This window comes from Rhea pennata, chromosome 3 (assembly GCF_028389875.1).
Source record: "Rhea pennata isolate bPtePen1 chromosome 3, bPtePen1.pri, whole genome shotgun sequence".
Classification (NCBI taxonomy): domain Eukaryota; kingdom Metazoa; phylum Chordata; class Aves; order Rheiformes; family Rheidae; genus Rhea; species Rhea pennata.
In genome coordinates, this window is record NC_084665.1 from 1,980,634 (window position 1) to 1,996,596 (window position 15,963).

At 37.2% G+C, this 15,963-nt stretch overlaps 1 protein-coding gene across 4 annotated transcripts in view; it reads left to right on the forward strand.

Moving 5' to 3' along the window:
- Nucleotides 1–15,963, forward strand: part of KIZ (kizuna centrosomal protein) — a 71,942-nt gene that overhangs the window by 25,360 nt on the left and 30,619 nt on the right. For all 4 annotated transcript variants that reach the window (XM_062571343.1, XM_062571344.1, XM_062571346.1 and 1 more), the window contains 4 exons: nucleotides 3,190–3,457; nucleotides 10,855–10,989; nucleotides 12,349–12,513; nucleotides 14,079–14,229. In XM_062571343.1, the coding sequence (XP_062427327.1) occupies nucleotides 3,190–3,457; nucleotides 10,855–10,989; nucleotides 12,349–12,513; nucleotides 14,079–14,229 (719 nt within the window). The remainder of the gene's footprint in view (nucleotides 1–3,189; nucleotides 3,458–10,854; nucleotides 10,990–12,348; nucleotides 12,514–14,078; nucleotides 14,230–15,963) is intronic.

A 15,963-nucleotide genomic window follows, 5' to 3' on the forward strand; every position in this document is an offset into this window, starting at 1 on the left:
TCTTCTCTCTCTCCCTATTCCTGTGGTATTGTGGTTGAAGAACTGTAGTCTTCCTGTCTTCTCTTTTCCTCTTTACTGATTTGGCTTTCTCCAAGGTCATTCATTTAGATATGGAAAAGCTTGTTGGGGGCCAAGTCTGTTCAGATTTACTTGGTTCCTCATCTGAGGTATTCTGAGGCTATACAATTCTGTGTTTCCACTCTGCTGAGGGCACTTTTCTCATTTTTGGCAGGCAAAATAGTGGTTGAGTCTCTTCAGTTCCATTCCTCTGGATCTTGTATTCTTTCTGTTCTTTGCCATGAGTAGACAAAATGAAGGAAGAAGAGAAGGAGAATGGAGGATGTGCAAAGAAACAGTTTAAAGTGAGTAGCTGTATCTAGGCTATCTATTTTATGTGGTTCAGAAGTGCAAGGCCTTCTGCAGTCTTTCATAGTGCCTCCTACTAGGCTAATTAAGGCAGTAGTTTATAGTCTGGATACCTGTTCAAGATAGTCCCCAAAGTTTATAGGAATGGGATTCTCTGAGATCGTTGTCCTGCTGGGGTGCTCTTTACTGAGCTGGATGTTTTTCCTTCCAAATGTATCTTGCTAAATCTGATGTGTTTGCTTATATGTTGAAGGGGAAACTGCTCAGATCTGTACTAGCTCTTTCTTTGTAAGATGTGACGTTTAGCACAGCCTAACTCAAGACCTAACGATAGTTCCTCTGTTAGAAAGTGAAGATGATTTTACTGCTATGCCCACGGTTGTCTTAAAATGAGGCTTAAACTAATTCAAGAGACTTGCATTTTCCCAGAGAAGTAAGTGAACGTTATTTGATGTCTGTTTTGGGTTGATTTCCTTCTCTTTCAAAAGTTTGTGCAGAATAGTTCAACTATTTCTGGAAATGAGATTTGGGAAAATAGATTAAGACTCAGTATTTTCACCTGCTTAGCAAAACTAACTACTGTTCTGATTATTGTTATCCAGTGTGTTTCATGCCTTGCAAAGAAATCGATGTAGTTTCTCCCAGCTGAGATGTTCTTCTGCTGGGACAAAACATTGTACTTCCTCTCAAAGACTGGACTCCCAATTTTTTTTCTCCCCCCACCCCCTTACAGTTTTGGCAAAATGTATTCTGTCCTGTTTTACTAGTTTGGTTACTCATTTTCACAGTAGGCTAATGAACTTGTTTCTAAAGTGCTGATGACCAAGATTTGTCACTAACTGTGTGACAAATCTTGTCCTTTTTAAGCATCTTTTCAAAAATATTCTCCTCTGCCTTTCCAGTAAATGTAGCAATTTTCAAGTTAAACTAGTTTTCTAAGCCACATAACGATTGCTAAAATGGAGCTTTTTTTATAAGGGAAACTGGTGGCAACCCTAATGATGCAGAGACTCCTGCTCTCCTGTAATGATCATGTTTTTTATAGACAAAAGCTGTCATCCCTATCAGATTATCCTCTGTACTACTTTTTTTTTTTTTTTTTTTTTTTTTTTCTCCCCTCCTGGCATCCTTTTTCTTTCTCCAAGGATTTTATTTGCCTCTCATTTTGTTTCATCTGATGTACTTGCCACTTCTCCTTTGTGCAGTGAAAGACTGTACTTATTTGAGGTGGAATAAGACCAGGTCAACCTGGCTTAGCTTTTGGACTTCGCAGTGCAGCTTTGGCAGATCACTGGTTATTTTTCTCTTTGCTCCCAAAAGGAAAGTCTTAGTTGGTCAGTAGCATGTTTAGAAAAGGAATACTCATTTAATTCTTGGAATGTAGTATCTCTACCTTTAGAGGAAAGCATTTGGATTCAAAATCAAAATAAGATTTTTTTTTTTTTTGGTCCAATGGTATGGTTATTACCTGGGGGGGGGGGGGCTTTTTATATCTTTTTACTGCCAAACCCATGTTGGAGAGTTAAAAGGCTAATATAGTAAAGGTTTGAATGTGTGAATGGGGTCATCTTGTTCTGGTGCTCATAAGTTTGACCTTTCATGCTGCAAATTACAGGGAGCCGATTAAGATGTTTGGCTCTGCTGTATGTACCACAATTGAGCATACGCTGTGCTATAAGCTGACCTGCTGATGCAGTGCATGGAAATTTTCAACAGTCTTCCCTATTGGTGTTTTGCTGTTGCTTGGAGAAGATAGCACAAAATGCAGAAAGGAAGGAATCTTATTTCTACTAGAAAAATCCAGCAAACAGCACCTTCTCCCTGCCTCCTTCAAACTGGAGAATAAAACAGTATTCCTCCCCTTAAGCCATATAACAGACGTTGTTTTTTGGGACATGAAAAATTTCATAAGTCTCGAAACAAGGCTAAAACATAACGTCTTGGTGTCATCTACTGTTTATCATACATCTTAAGTAATTTAGTTCCAAATGAAACTGACTGGAGACAAACAGAAATGGTAGATACTGTAGCATCATCTTATATGTGAACACTGGTTAATTTAAACATATAGTGAGTGTTATCACAAAAATTCCTCAAAATTTGTCTATTACAGCAGTGTGTTTTTTCATTCTGAAAACAGATAAGAAAATAGTATTTATTTTTTTTAGAGGTGTAATTCAGCCTTATATCTACTTTCTTTAGAAAAAGTAATTAACATAGAATTTAAAAAGCTACAAGCATGTACTGCTTCTGCAAGGTCTAAAGAAATTGTATGACAGTGTGTTCAGGTGCATTGCTCTGCCTGTGCCCTCAGCACACTTCTACAAGTTTTTGTTGTTTTCTCAGAGACAGTTTAGTGAAGCAGTTGGTCTTCACGCTAATGCTTGGTTTTGACTAGTAGCAGAGGGTGTCATTCCCCCCCCCCCCCCACACACACACTTGAATTGCAGATGAGAGCCAAGAGCATAGTATCAGGCCTAGAGGTTCATTGAACTCCCCCTTGTGAGAAAAGTGTAGAAGAACAGGTGGACGTGGGGAGGGAAAGTGGTGGAGTGGTAGAGGAACGAAACTAAGATATGAGGCAGAATTCTCTTTTTGTACGTTTGTGTGCAGGTGCGTCTATCCTTGCTGTGTTGGAGTATTGTTAGAAGGAGATTTGAGCTGCATAAAAAACTTAGTGAATGAAGAGTAGATGAATGTTAGTTCATTAAATTACAATGAAATAGGTGAATGTACAAGATCAGTCCTTGTTTCATTCTGTATAGCACAATGCATTCTTGTCATAATCTTGTTAATGTTTTGAAAATACTTTTGTTTTTATAGAATCAGAACATAATGTGAACAGTTGTGCTTCTAAACAAATGGGTTCAGATAGCAGCAGTGACCTCACAGTTTCTGTGACTGAAGAGGATGAGATTATAAATGCCACTGAACCACAGCAGAGTCTAGAAGACGTGTATAGCGAGATGGCGTTAAAATCAGTAAACTCAGAACAAGAAAGACACACCCATTCTGTAGAACATTTTTCTTTGCAATCATCAAATCTTCGTACAGCAGAGGAAGAACCCTCAGTTAGCTCAGCACCGGAAGGGTATGTCATTATGTCTTGTCTTAATACTGTTACTCATATGTTAGTGTATAGCCTGAAGGCTGAAATATGATGCTAAAACTCAGGGGGGCAAATTTCTTAAGGTTTAGAAAAACCCTTCAGTGTGGGTCTATTTTTTGGCTTATCTAAGATGTGTACAATAATACTGTTTATCTGCCTGGTCTTTCCTTTGTGCCTCCCTCTTCCCCTTAAATATGTTCATAAATTTCAATAAAGGACTAGAGATAGCATTCCTACTGTTTTTTTTTTGGGGGGGGGGGGGGACGGGGGGGGGGGGCAGGTGGGGAAGGCAAATATGTGCTTCCACTAAGGAGAAAAGCTATAGAATGAACTTGAGTTATTTCTTCCAGCTGAACTCCTGTTAGTCCTCAGCATACACACATCAGTCAGTGCAAGTCAGACTTGGAATTTGCTAGTGTATTGACTGCAACTTGCCCTGTTGGCTGTTGGGAAAATTGGTGGATGCAGCCACTACCGTAGGAAGGTGCAGGAATATATGGCCAAAGTTAGTGGAAAAGTATTTATTTAGTATCTCACTACATGTGTGTAAGTGATTAAATGACTTCAAATAACTCATTCAGTTCAGAGGTGGACAGTTAAATGTTTGTTATAATGCAATAAATATATTCATTATAGATGCTAGTGAAATAAAACTTGTTTATATGTAATTTACTGAACAGCACGCTCTGGTTAAAGGTTGAGCATTTCATTTAGAACAACTGGGAGAGAACAAGAAATATTTGGTTCAAGTCATACAGGAAAGTTGTTTTACTTTCTAGCTGTGGTAGAATGGATCAGTTCAAACTGGTATCTCTTGTCCCTGTGTCCATTATTTAAATGCTTCTATTGTCTTGTACCATATAAATGTCATCAATTAGGAAGAATAATTTCTTTGTGCAGTACACTTAAGATTTCAGGATTGCTCTCCTGCAAGTGTATCGCAGTTTGAGTCTCCACTTCTCATTCTTCTTGCTGCTTTTGCTGTTAGAGTGTTTTTTAAACTTTTCTCCCACTTCCTCTCTATCTCCTAGTTCTTCTGAAAGTCTGCTTGCTGCCACTGATTCCTATTGCAGTGTTCCATGTCCAAATTCCCTTTTCTCCTTGCTGTCCCACCACTGCCTTACTTTTCCACCCATGTCAATTGTAATTTTAACCTACTATGATTCTGTTGCTTCTGTTTTTATTGTGTGCCTGTTCTTCCTCAGTGACACATTTGTTTTCTTCAGTGACACATCTGTTTTCCTACCGCTGTTTTTTCTTCTCTTCCTTCCTTCTGTACCTTTTCCCCTGTTGGCCAGCCTTTTTCCTGTCCACAATCACTACAGCATTGAGGGAAAAACAGCACATGCATGCAAAAAAGAGAGGCCTTTCTCAGGTGCACACTTACACCCCCCTCTCTTTTGCTTTTGTTCTCTACTTGTATTCTAGCTGGTGCTATTGTCAGGCTTTTTCTTACCTTCATTGTGGAATTCTTCATATACAAAATACTCCTAGCTGAAGTGGTAAAATGTACACAGGGGTTGCGAAGGGGCATGTGATCTAAACAGGGAGGGAACTATTGACCATCAAAATATGCTCTGAAACTTTATAATTTCATATTTGCAAACCCTTGTATCAGACTGCTTAATGGAAACATCATCTAATTTACATCTGAATAGCTTTTACAGAGTTTCTTTTGTATGATGCCTGTTAATCATAACACGTAGGAAAGTTGCATGGAGTGCTTGCCTTTGCTAGAGAAGTCATAGCTTCGTGATGGTAACTTAACCTTTTGTTCTCTTCCTATAGATGTTAGTGATGTCTAGTTGTATGAAAACTGATGAAAATATTGTGCTATCTCCTCAAAACACAGCTAAATGATAAGAAGGGCTTCACTGTTTGCATTATCTCTGGAGTATGACTAAAACAGAATGTGAATGTTCTCATTATGTCAAGCTGAATACCTTAGTTTTTCAAGGCCATAAAAGTGTGATCTCTACTGCTGTGTGTTTCTGCAGAGAAGGTGAATTTTAATTTGTTTCACCTGAAAATCAAAAATTGCAGGAATGAAAGATCTTGAAAATTTTATCTGTATTTTAAAGTGATAGTAGTCTTTCCATAGTTTAGTATATAACCAAGCTTTTTAAGTGCACCTTTCCAGTGTGCTTGAAATTCAAATCTGTATATTTGAGTTTTGTAAAAATTCATGAGGTGAAAATCTTAAGCAAAAGTTTCGGAGTAATTAATACACAGACTTCAGTTATATAAATTACACAACCTGTAAAAACGCTTTTTTGTCAGAATGTATAATATCACAGTTGTACTGAATATTTAATATCACAATTCTTGTATTGAAGTCCTTCCAGACTGTCTGTGTGTTTTCCTATTCTGAAACTTCTTGGCCAGATGAAGGAGTGTGACAAAATTAGGCAAAACTATTAGTATTTGTTTTCTTAAATTGAAATATCTGCAGCTTGGGCTCTTTCAACGTAGCTGTTAATTCTTAAGCAGTATTATTGCTATATCGTAAATACTAAGTCCCACTCATTACCTTTTTTTCTTTGGTCCGTTTGTATACTTTTGGTTTATTATCTGAAATCGGTAAGAGTGACAGAGTAGAAAGGAGCTACCGTATGCAGACAGCTTTGTTTCATTTTTTTGAGCGAGTTATGATCTCAAAATCCTTGTTGCATGTCAGGAAGCCACAAGCAAAATTTAGTAGAGAAAAATTTTCTCTATCTACCTACCTTTAGAGGCATAATTTTTAACAAGGTCCTTCCCCCCCCCCCCCATAAGCTTATGTCATATTTTTACCCCAAGTGATTATCTCTTTTCAGCCTAGATTCAAACTGGCATTTCCAGCTAGAAAACTGATACTAACTTGATACTAACAGGTTCTTGACTAAAGAAAATTTATGTTCCTATGAAAATTTGTTTAGTGTAAGATTTGAAACTTTGTCACAGTTAATAGTGGAACTGGCTGATTTTAGTATCTTAGTAACTAAAAATACTAACTTTACCAAATAATTTGCTTGTCTGAGCAGTGCAGGGTAGACCTGTTGGCTAGTGGTTGTGCACCTCTCAAGAAACTTGTACCATAAACTCAACCTGTATGAAAGCGCTGGCTGGAGGTGCCGTGGCAGTTCTGCGTCTATTCAGTTCCTAGGCTTTGCAGAAAAGCATCAGGATGTATCCTGATTAACTGTAATTTCGAGGCGGTTGCCTTGTTCATTAGGAGTAGTGCTCTAAGGGCACCTGGTTTCCTTTTGCCTCAGGTGAACAGCTTTCTGATAACTTTTGCTCTTCAGTTACTTGTTACAGATGTGAATTGGTGAGCTAGGGGTGAAAGGCTCCATATCCTTTTACCATTCTTTTAGAGTATCCAGCCCTTTATTTAAGGGCTTAGAAAAGGGTGGGGTGGGGGGAAGGGTCTCTGAGAACTAGTGCACAGAAAGATGATGACTATTTTAAGTCCTGTGTTGAAGGGGTGGAAAAAGGCAGAGCTTATGCCTGTGCTGCTTCAGCTACATTGAAGAGGACTTAGCACAGATGGATTGTGCATGACAAAATGTAACACATAATTCAAGCTGTCAGCTTAATCAGACTGTTTCCAGGAAGCAACCTGTAAAAGAGAAGGACCTCTTGTTTGCTGACCTCTGATCCATAGCCTGCTGCAGATTGTCATACATTTTGTTTTTCTTTATGTTGGTGTCCCTTCCTTCCCCTTCTTTTTTTATTATTGTGTCCCACTTGAGTGGCACCCTGGAAGGACCACCCAGAGGGAGTAAACAATAGGAAATGAGTTAACTGCTAAAATACAGGTTTTTGCAAGACTTCAGTAAAAGAAAAAGCACTGTTTAAATGCATATGTGATCTCCCTGGCGTTGTTTTGTTTACTGAATGTCTAAGAAACTCAACTAAATGCACAACAGTTCAAACTTGATTGTTCACTGCTCATAGAAAACAAAGCTTTCAAGATAATTTTAATGTAATTACGAAACCAAGGTAAATGTTAGTGTGATCAGCTTCCTGGGGGAGTATAAACAATATTTAAAGATCACCTGTATAAATATGTCACTTTCTGCAACAGTCTTTATTTGTCTGTTGGACTCCTCAAGAGCCTGTAGCCCAGCTGTGACATTGCTTCATGGAGTTCTTCTGTGGAAAGTCCTCAACAAAGCAGGCAGTCTGAAATCAAAATCTGAATAGCTATTTACACCTCTGTAAAAGGATTAGCCATGCTTTATTGTTTCAAAGTTTAAGTCCTAATTTGCATCATTATAGAGGTGCAGCTTCATCAAAATCCGTCTTAGGTCCCAGTTATGTCTCTGTACCTGTAGGTGGTCACTAGATTTATTCTGATCCTAGAGGTAGAGGAATTAAAGTACTCAGCGCAGAAGCAATTTGAATGCATTATTTCAGGTCCTAATTGATTTTTGCACAGTTTTAATGCTATTACAAATTATTGCTGTGTAGACTACCCATAGTTGCATGATATTGCATAAGGGGAAGAGAATGTGTTTTGAGTTGTGTGATTTGTACATCTATCACTTCATGACTTTTCAGTCTAATACAGATGAGGAAATTACAGAGCTCTGTTTGGGATTTTGATCTCGCTTCTCTGTAGATCAATAATACTCCTACCTGGTGTTTGTTTTGTACATAAAATTGTACATTTTTATAAACAGCTCTTTTTGTGATGGCTTTATCTGAGCAGTGGTTTTTGTAATAGTTTTTGTCATATATAAGATTGTAAACTTATACCTGCAGTATTCCATTATGACAAAGTAACTAGGTGAGAATTTAAACAGCTAAAGACACTTGTCCAGCACACCCATTTTGTAGGCAATTACAGTATCAGAAGTCAGCTAGAACGCCATACAGCTAAAAGTAAATACTGAACAGGAAGGAGAAAAAGATTTCTTTTTAGAGACTCAGGTTCTGACTATTTGTGGCAGACCAGCTGAAGAACAAATGAGAAGTTGCCATCACAGAAGTCAAGAATGAAAGAGGAAGGGATCTTTTGATCAGATAGTTGACTTCGTGGGAGAGAGGCAGGAGAAGATTAAACTTCATATTAGCACTTTAGAGAAAGGGTGGTCTGATTGAACATTCAGGAATCCTATCTTTTTACTGAGGTACAGAAACTCATAAAGTATGTGCTCTGAAAATGTGAGACTTCTAAAGAATGTAGAGCCGTTTCTTCCTTGCATTTCCTGCAGAAGTCTAAGAAAAATAACGCTTTTCTGGGTTTTCTTAAAACTCCATTAATATTTCTGAATGTGATATGCTAGATTTCCCAGTCTTGTTTACTCATGTGTTTTATGATACATTCAAAACACGTTGTTGCAAAAATAAAACTGAATCTTGATCTTACTTCTACTGTTTGCAACATTTTAAAAAGATCATTATTTTTGGTGTCCTTTCTGTATTAAACATTTTCCTGAGGCATTTATTACACTTAGTGGTATTCTATTTGACATTGAAATATACGCATTTTCCAGTAGCTACAGAGAAAAGGCTGGGTATGTAAGGACTGACTTGCTTGTTGTCTTTTTCAGACAGCTTTGGTTGAGGAGAAAATCCAGAAAAAACTTCAGTCTAATTAAGAAAACTTAGTATTTGATTTGCCGTTAGTGAAGTTGAAGTTTGACATTTCTATTTAACAAGCTGTAGAATACGGTTTGAATGGAGGGACTGATTTGATTTGTCAATTGACATTTGAAAATTTTCCAAGTGCACACCTGCTCTTAAGAGTTTTACTATTTTAACTCATGGTCATTCTCTCCTCTACTTTAAATAGAGCAAGCTTCTGCTCAACCAAGACAACTACAGAGCGCATAGGGCAAAATCATCTGCATGGGGAAGAGCTTAGAACATCAAGAAAATGTTCATAAAAGCAAAAAGAAGTAAACGCAGCAGAGGGATGTTTTGGTTGTGCTTAGCTTCATGTTAGCCCTGATGCACCAAAGCCAGAGGCAACTGGAAAATCTAATCTGTGCCTGCAAGATTCAGGATGTAGTAGGAGCAGTCTTCATGCTGAGCATCAGACTTGGCTGGTTGGCTCCTGTCTTGAGCTCTCTGCTCTTCCTCCTGCTTGCAGCTCTGAGCCCAGTCTCTTCCTTCTGCAAAACTCAGATGCCAAGGGCTGGCCTGATCTTTGCTGCATGTGGCCAAGGACCTGCAGCAGCCAGCTTCAGCTGGGAGTCACGCATTCCTAGGCTGCAATCAAGGCTGTGGTCTTATGTGGCCTGCCTCTCTCCTGTCCTTGAGTGCATCTTGGTTAGCACTCAGGAGAGAAGGAACCGACTTCTGAATATTCCTTTTCTAGCATTGTTTTCCCAGAGTTCTTGAAATCTGTGCTAGTCACATGAATGTTCCTTCAACCAACCAGTCTTCTCTTCCTTTGTCAGATTCTCCTTTCACACCAGAAGCAGAAACACTACATTGGATGGGGAAAGAGATTATTTAACTATTATGCCCTTGATTATAACTTTCTTGCGCGGTCTCCTTTCCTTATTTTTTCCTCATATACATAGTGTGTTTCCTCACTTTGTAGACCCTTATCCACTTTACTGCTGCTTGTTAATCTATCTGTATATTTATTTGGCTGAGGATTTCCTGTGTGAAGATTCTTCTGGGAGACTTGATAACATTTCAAAAAACAAAACAAAACAAAAAAAGTCCTAATGAGATTTGCCCTTGAAGCGTGAATGTGCTCAAATACCTTCTGTCTATAGCACGTGGATCCTTTGTAAACCTCTCTGTGGTCACCAGTGAAGATTACTCATTGATATTACATTATTAGGATTTATATATTCTGAATTGTGATTTTGCATATTGGGTTATTAGTATCGACTGTCACTATATGTGACCAAGTTGACAAAATTGGGACCAGTAGTGTTGCATTTGGCGTTGGCAGGAGCACAAGAGAATTCATACAATAAGAGAGGATGCTAATTTTCTTTAAAGATACTCACCCTAGCACATTCGCTTCCCTCTGAAGTGAGCAAGCAGAAGTATACAAAGAGGGACTGTTGAACAGAAATGTGAAAGGAATTGTTGGAGGTTTGGAATTTTTTTCTTATTTCTACAGAACTCTAGCAACATACAGACAGTTTTAAGGGGAAAAAAAACCTGTATACTTGGCACACAGAAATGGTTGTATTGTCTTTTGAAGTTAATTATGGGGTTTTCCATATCTTCTTCTTTCCCTTCCTCTGTGGTCACATGTTTTCATTCCAGGATTTACTGTCTGTCTTTGTCAGGTATTTTAGCTCCTTTGTTAAACACTTCCGTGGGAGTGTAAAAGCAAAAATAAGGATAGGTATTTCTGTATCTTGGGTTGGAATTTTTTTAATACCTGTAATAACTTAATACTGTTTATGATCTATCTGCAGGAACTTTTTGACTTTCGAAGGATTCTCTCATTTACTGCAATTCATAGAAGATTTGGTTGAAATGGCAAGCCCAAAATGCTTGGCATTATACCAGAGAGGAAGCACAAGTGCTGCAAAGATGGAACAGCTAATAAGGTTAATGTCACTTTCATCTGAGCTGTTGTTGCTGTTCTAAGTTAGATAGTAGAAAATAGAGAAGGTAATAGTGTTGCCTGTTCCTTAATCTCATCTCATTTATTTTTGTTTGCTTGCTTTAGTACATTTAGCTGTAATATTTATAAAAATTTCATTGCTAATTACTTACAAGATTTTAATTTAATTCAGGTGAGTAATGACTTGGAAGTTATTACCTAGCAGCTGTACCATAGCCTTTTGAGATGTGCGCTAGCAGTCTTCACTGTTTTGGTGACAAATGGCTGGTGCAGAGAGCATGTGAGCTCCTGCAAATAAACATTTGCAGTTGCTAAGAAGCCTCTCTCCCCTTCCACTGTTTCAGTGTCATCAGAGAGTTGAAATATAGCACTTAAACCTACATACTCAAATTATTTCAACAAATACTCCTTAAATTTATCACTTTTTGCAACCTTCCATGCCACTGTGTTTTTACTTACAAGAACGGTGAATAGCTTTATAATTTTATTCAGAGTTAAATGTCAAGCTCTGTAAACTAGCATTCTCAAATTAAAAAAAAAATAAAAGATTAACAGGAGATGATGGAAGAAGGATTTCCAGTAGGCTTGTCCTGCGGAGTCTACCATTAGATAAGGTTTTCTGCAACATAATTGCTTTGACTGTAGCATATTCAGGGCTGCCCAAACAAGAATAGTTTAATTGCAACATATATGCTAGTTCCGCTTGTTTTTACAGCAGAGTTTAACATTGTGCATGTGGACAAACTCCTGGATGATAATCAGATTGTTTTTCTATCCTATTAAATTATCCTATTTTCATGGTTCTCTATGTAAAAGTGGTCTTTTTCTTCTTGTCATGGTATATGGCTATCAAATCTTATCTCCTAAATAAAATGCATGTGAATGTTTCCTCTCTAGAAGGAGGTGATCAATAACTTCAGTGTAACACTTTCTGCAGCTAGACCTGACAGAGTTGTTTACTGACAAGAATAATTAGTGACTGTTTTTAAGGGGTGGGGGGAAACCTTTGCTCTTTCCTTGTGATTGATCCAAAGTGTCTTTTCAGCCAATTAATATCTTCATGTTAGGTTCCTTTCATTAGGAGGGAGAACTTTTTTCAGGCATCACATAATTCACTGTCAAAAAGCAAAAGTTTAAAATTAAATTTATTATTTTCTAAGCATTGTTTTTAACATCACTGTCCTATATTCTGTCTTTCAAAACACTTAGCTATGAATGTTTTTCTGTCTAGGTTGTTCTGTGGTTATTCTATTAGTCAAAGGAATTTTTACAGATTCTGTATCCATATCTATTCTAGCTATCTCTCTGGGCTTTTTCATGTAGTACCTTCTTTATTTTGTAGCTCTTGTAATCAGACTGGCAGTTTGAAAGAAGAAGACCTTGAAGCATGTGAAGCAGTTGTCCTTCATCAGCTTCAGGGTTTATTACATAGCATACTGAATGGATGCCTCTTACCTGAGAAAACACTCGATGTTAAAGGTAGAACTATGGGAGAAAACCAAATCAGGTATTGTAAACACAGAACTTATGTATTTGTATGATTAACATTTTTTACCATCCAAATCTGTTTGTGATGCTTTCATGAAGAGAAAGCATAACCTAGGTCAGACTTCTGATTGATACTTAAGATCACCACTGATTACTGATTTTTTTTTTTCTATGTCTCACTATCAGCTATGTGGTTCTAAATGAGATGATTAAGCATGTTTTCAGTGGTCAATTTTTAAATTGTTTTAAGTAAACTCTTCTTTTTAAAAGTTGATGTATCTATTTTTTAGGTGTTAATTATAAATCTTTTTCAAGATATGCATTGTGTAACTGTTAGTCGTTACCTTTCACTAAGGTGAGTAAGAGACATGGTAAAATATTGTCTCAATATCAGTAGAAGTTAAACATTTAAATGTTAAGCATTTAATTTGTTAAACACTTTATATATTACAAACATTTAATGTACTTTGTATACATCTGCATATGCAGGAAAGCAGATAGGATGACCATACGGGAAAGTTGCTTCTAAGTTGCCTAATTGGTAATGTATTTTATTCTACTAGGCAGAGCTCAGCCTTAGTTTCCACTGTCTCACTGAGTTTGTTGAATTTCTCATTCTAGTTTCCTTTAAGAGATCTATTTTTCCATCCTTGTCAACCAGTAATATTTATTTTCAGTGTGAATGTTGGAAACATGAGGATGTGGACTGTAATTTTCAGAGGTGATTTTTTTTCTGTGAAGCAGAAGATGCGTTTATCCTTCAAAACCAATAAATCACAGTTATTCAAATGCTTTCTTTCCTATGTGTATGTTACAAGGACAAAGGAGAATTGGTTTTAAGGCCTTTTAATGAAGGAATGAAAACTAAATAAAAAAGAACAGAAATTGTCTAGAACTTCATCCATGCTACAGGTTCAGAAGTGCTTAAGTGTTAGCAGGATCAGGGCACTTGTTAGCACTGAAGAATAGTCTATTTAACTGTGTCTGGTTTTCCTTTAGAGGCAGATTATCTCTCTGAGCACTAATATGTTATTGCAGAATTTCCTAAATGTGTTTTTTTTTTTTTTCTCCAGTGGAGCAATTGGAAAAACAAACATCTTTGGCAAACACAATTGGAGTATCACACTTTTTTTCTCAAAATTAATGAACTAATTTTGGGAAAGTGACTGTGGAAATGGTCCCTAGTAGACTGCTTAATAGAATAAATGAGGTTTGACTAAGACTGGGAGCTACAGAAGAGAAAACAGTTTAATAACTCCTGACACTTAATATCATGACTAATCCAAGAGACCTTAGGACATTTGATTCCTTGTGTTGTCATTGAACCCTCTCCACCACTCAGCTTTTCAAAACTTGCAGGAGTGAAAAAAGACTTCTTGTGGTTTTGCTTTTAAAAACTTCAGAAGTGCAAAATGGAACACTATGAATTATTGAAAAAATGTTAGGTTTTCCTATAAAACATTGAACTGCTTTGTCCAGCTCTGGTCAAGTAAATGAATAGTATAAAATGTATTATATAAATAATACAGGATTTGGTAAATCTTGTTTACATGTATTATCTCAATAATACTTATTGTTCTTCAGGTCAGGCCAGCTATTGGATCTTGCCATTTTATGGGCTTGTTTGAGCAAACATGCCTTGTTCTTGAAAAAGCACCGTGTTTTGCTTACTGACGAAGTAGCAAAGATGTTCGACGCCTTGCTGATTTCGGATAAAAATGTAGCAGATGCTCAGGTTAGCACTTATTTGTCCATCTGTTTTACTTGTTATTTGCAACTTCTCTATGTGAACCTGTGCTGCTGACAGATCATTCTGAGAGAGCAGAACATAAAAAATGGAGCTTTTTAGTGTGAACGACTACTAGACTTAATAGTCTGCAGCTCCTGTCAGATCTCTTGCACTGATTCTTATGATCACCAATCCTGTGTTCTCACTTTCTCTTTCGCTTTTCCACTTCTGCAGTGATGATAAAAATACAGATATAAGGGGTTTATAAGAGAAACTTCAATACTTAGTAAACGTAAAGCAGTGCAAAAATGGTGCTCAGGTAGGTCTCAAGAGATTTCCAGCTACAATAACATTTTACAGAAACACCTGGTAGTCTGAGTTAAATGAGCCTTTAAACCACTTACAGCTTTATAAAGTTGGAAGGACTCCCTGAAGTCTATTTGGGGATATATTGGCTGCAGCAAACTTCTAGAGCAATGTTTCAATGTCATCAAAACTTAATAGGTGAGTAGCTACATTGCATTTGTTTCAGTTTCTGAAGGCTCCACAGAAGAACTTGTGCAAAGAAAATGATAAATGAGAAAGGTCCAACTCCCGTACAGAGTTGTACAATTTTAGTTTTATTTGTTTGGTTGAAGGTGAAGGCTTAACTTTTCAAAGAAAAGATTAGTCTTTGGTTGTATTTGAAAATTATGTTTAGTTATTTGTATTTTAAGATTTCTGAGTTGGATAAATGCTGCCATCTCTGAAGGCGTCCTCTGACCACAGGGGCAAAGGTCACTTTATTTTGCTTTGGCTAGTTGAAGGTGAAGCAGTCTGGCTTTTCATAGTGTCTGAAATTCTCTTGGAATCCAAGAAGAGAAAGGTGATGCTCCAAAGAGACAAAGCAAGCTTGTCCTGGTTTGTACGAAGTCAAGGTTGTAAGTTGTCAGCAATAATAACAACTTCAATCTCCTCTGCTTGCTTTACCATGGTAGCTGGGTATGTTGTCGTTATGGTGTCGGTACTATTGGGATAAAAAAGCCAAATGAACTGCAGTGTCTCTGGAAAGATGGTGACGCGTTGACAGGCGTTCCTGCCTAGCTCTGTTGCATCGAGGTCTGGGGCAAGCAGATGATCAAGTGTAAGTGGGGGACGTGAATGTCTGTGCAAAGCTAGATGTTAGCTGCTGTGATGAAGCTCTTTGGAATAAGTAATTTTTGTACCTATTTCTGGGCCATTTTTTATTTTGTTTTTTATTAAAGGCTTATCCAAGGCTTATGAAGGTTTTAGTGAAAGAAACCAGCTTTGCTTGTTTTAGTTACGGAACCGAGGTTGAAGAAAATAGGAATAGCCATACTGCTCAATTCACAGCTTCTATTTTTGGAAGTAGTTTATATTTTTTATATAGGTATGTGCACATGCAAGTATTTAGTCTTTGGCTCCATTTCTAGCTTGTGAACATCTCTCTTAAGAAATGTTATTTTTAAACAGAAACAAAATAGTTCTTCAGAATCATTCTGATTAAATGACAGTTCAAATGAACTTGGTAATCATTAAATGGCTTAGCCTGTCATTCATTCTTGAACTTCATTTTAAGCTTTCTGAATGCTCCACTTGTGCTTAATTGAGATCCCAAAAGGCTCCATTTTTTGCAAAGAAAATTCCTACAATTTAGTAATATCTTATTACAAAGGCATGTAACATGTTTAGATCTTAGCAATAATACATGTTGGATTTTTTTCAGCATGCTCAACAAAC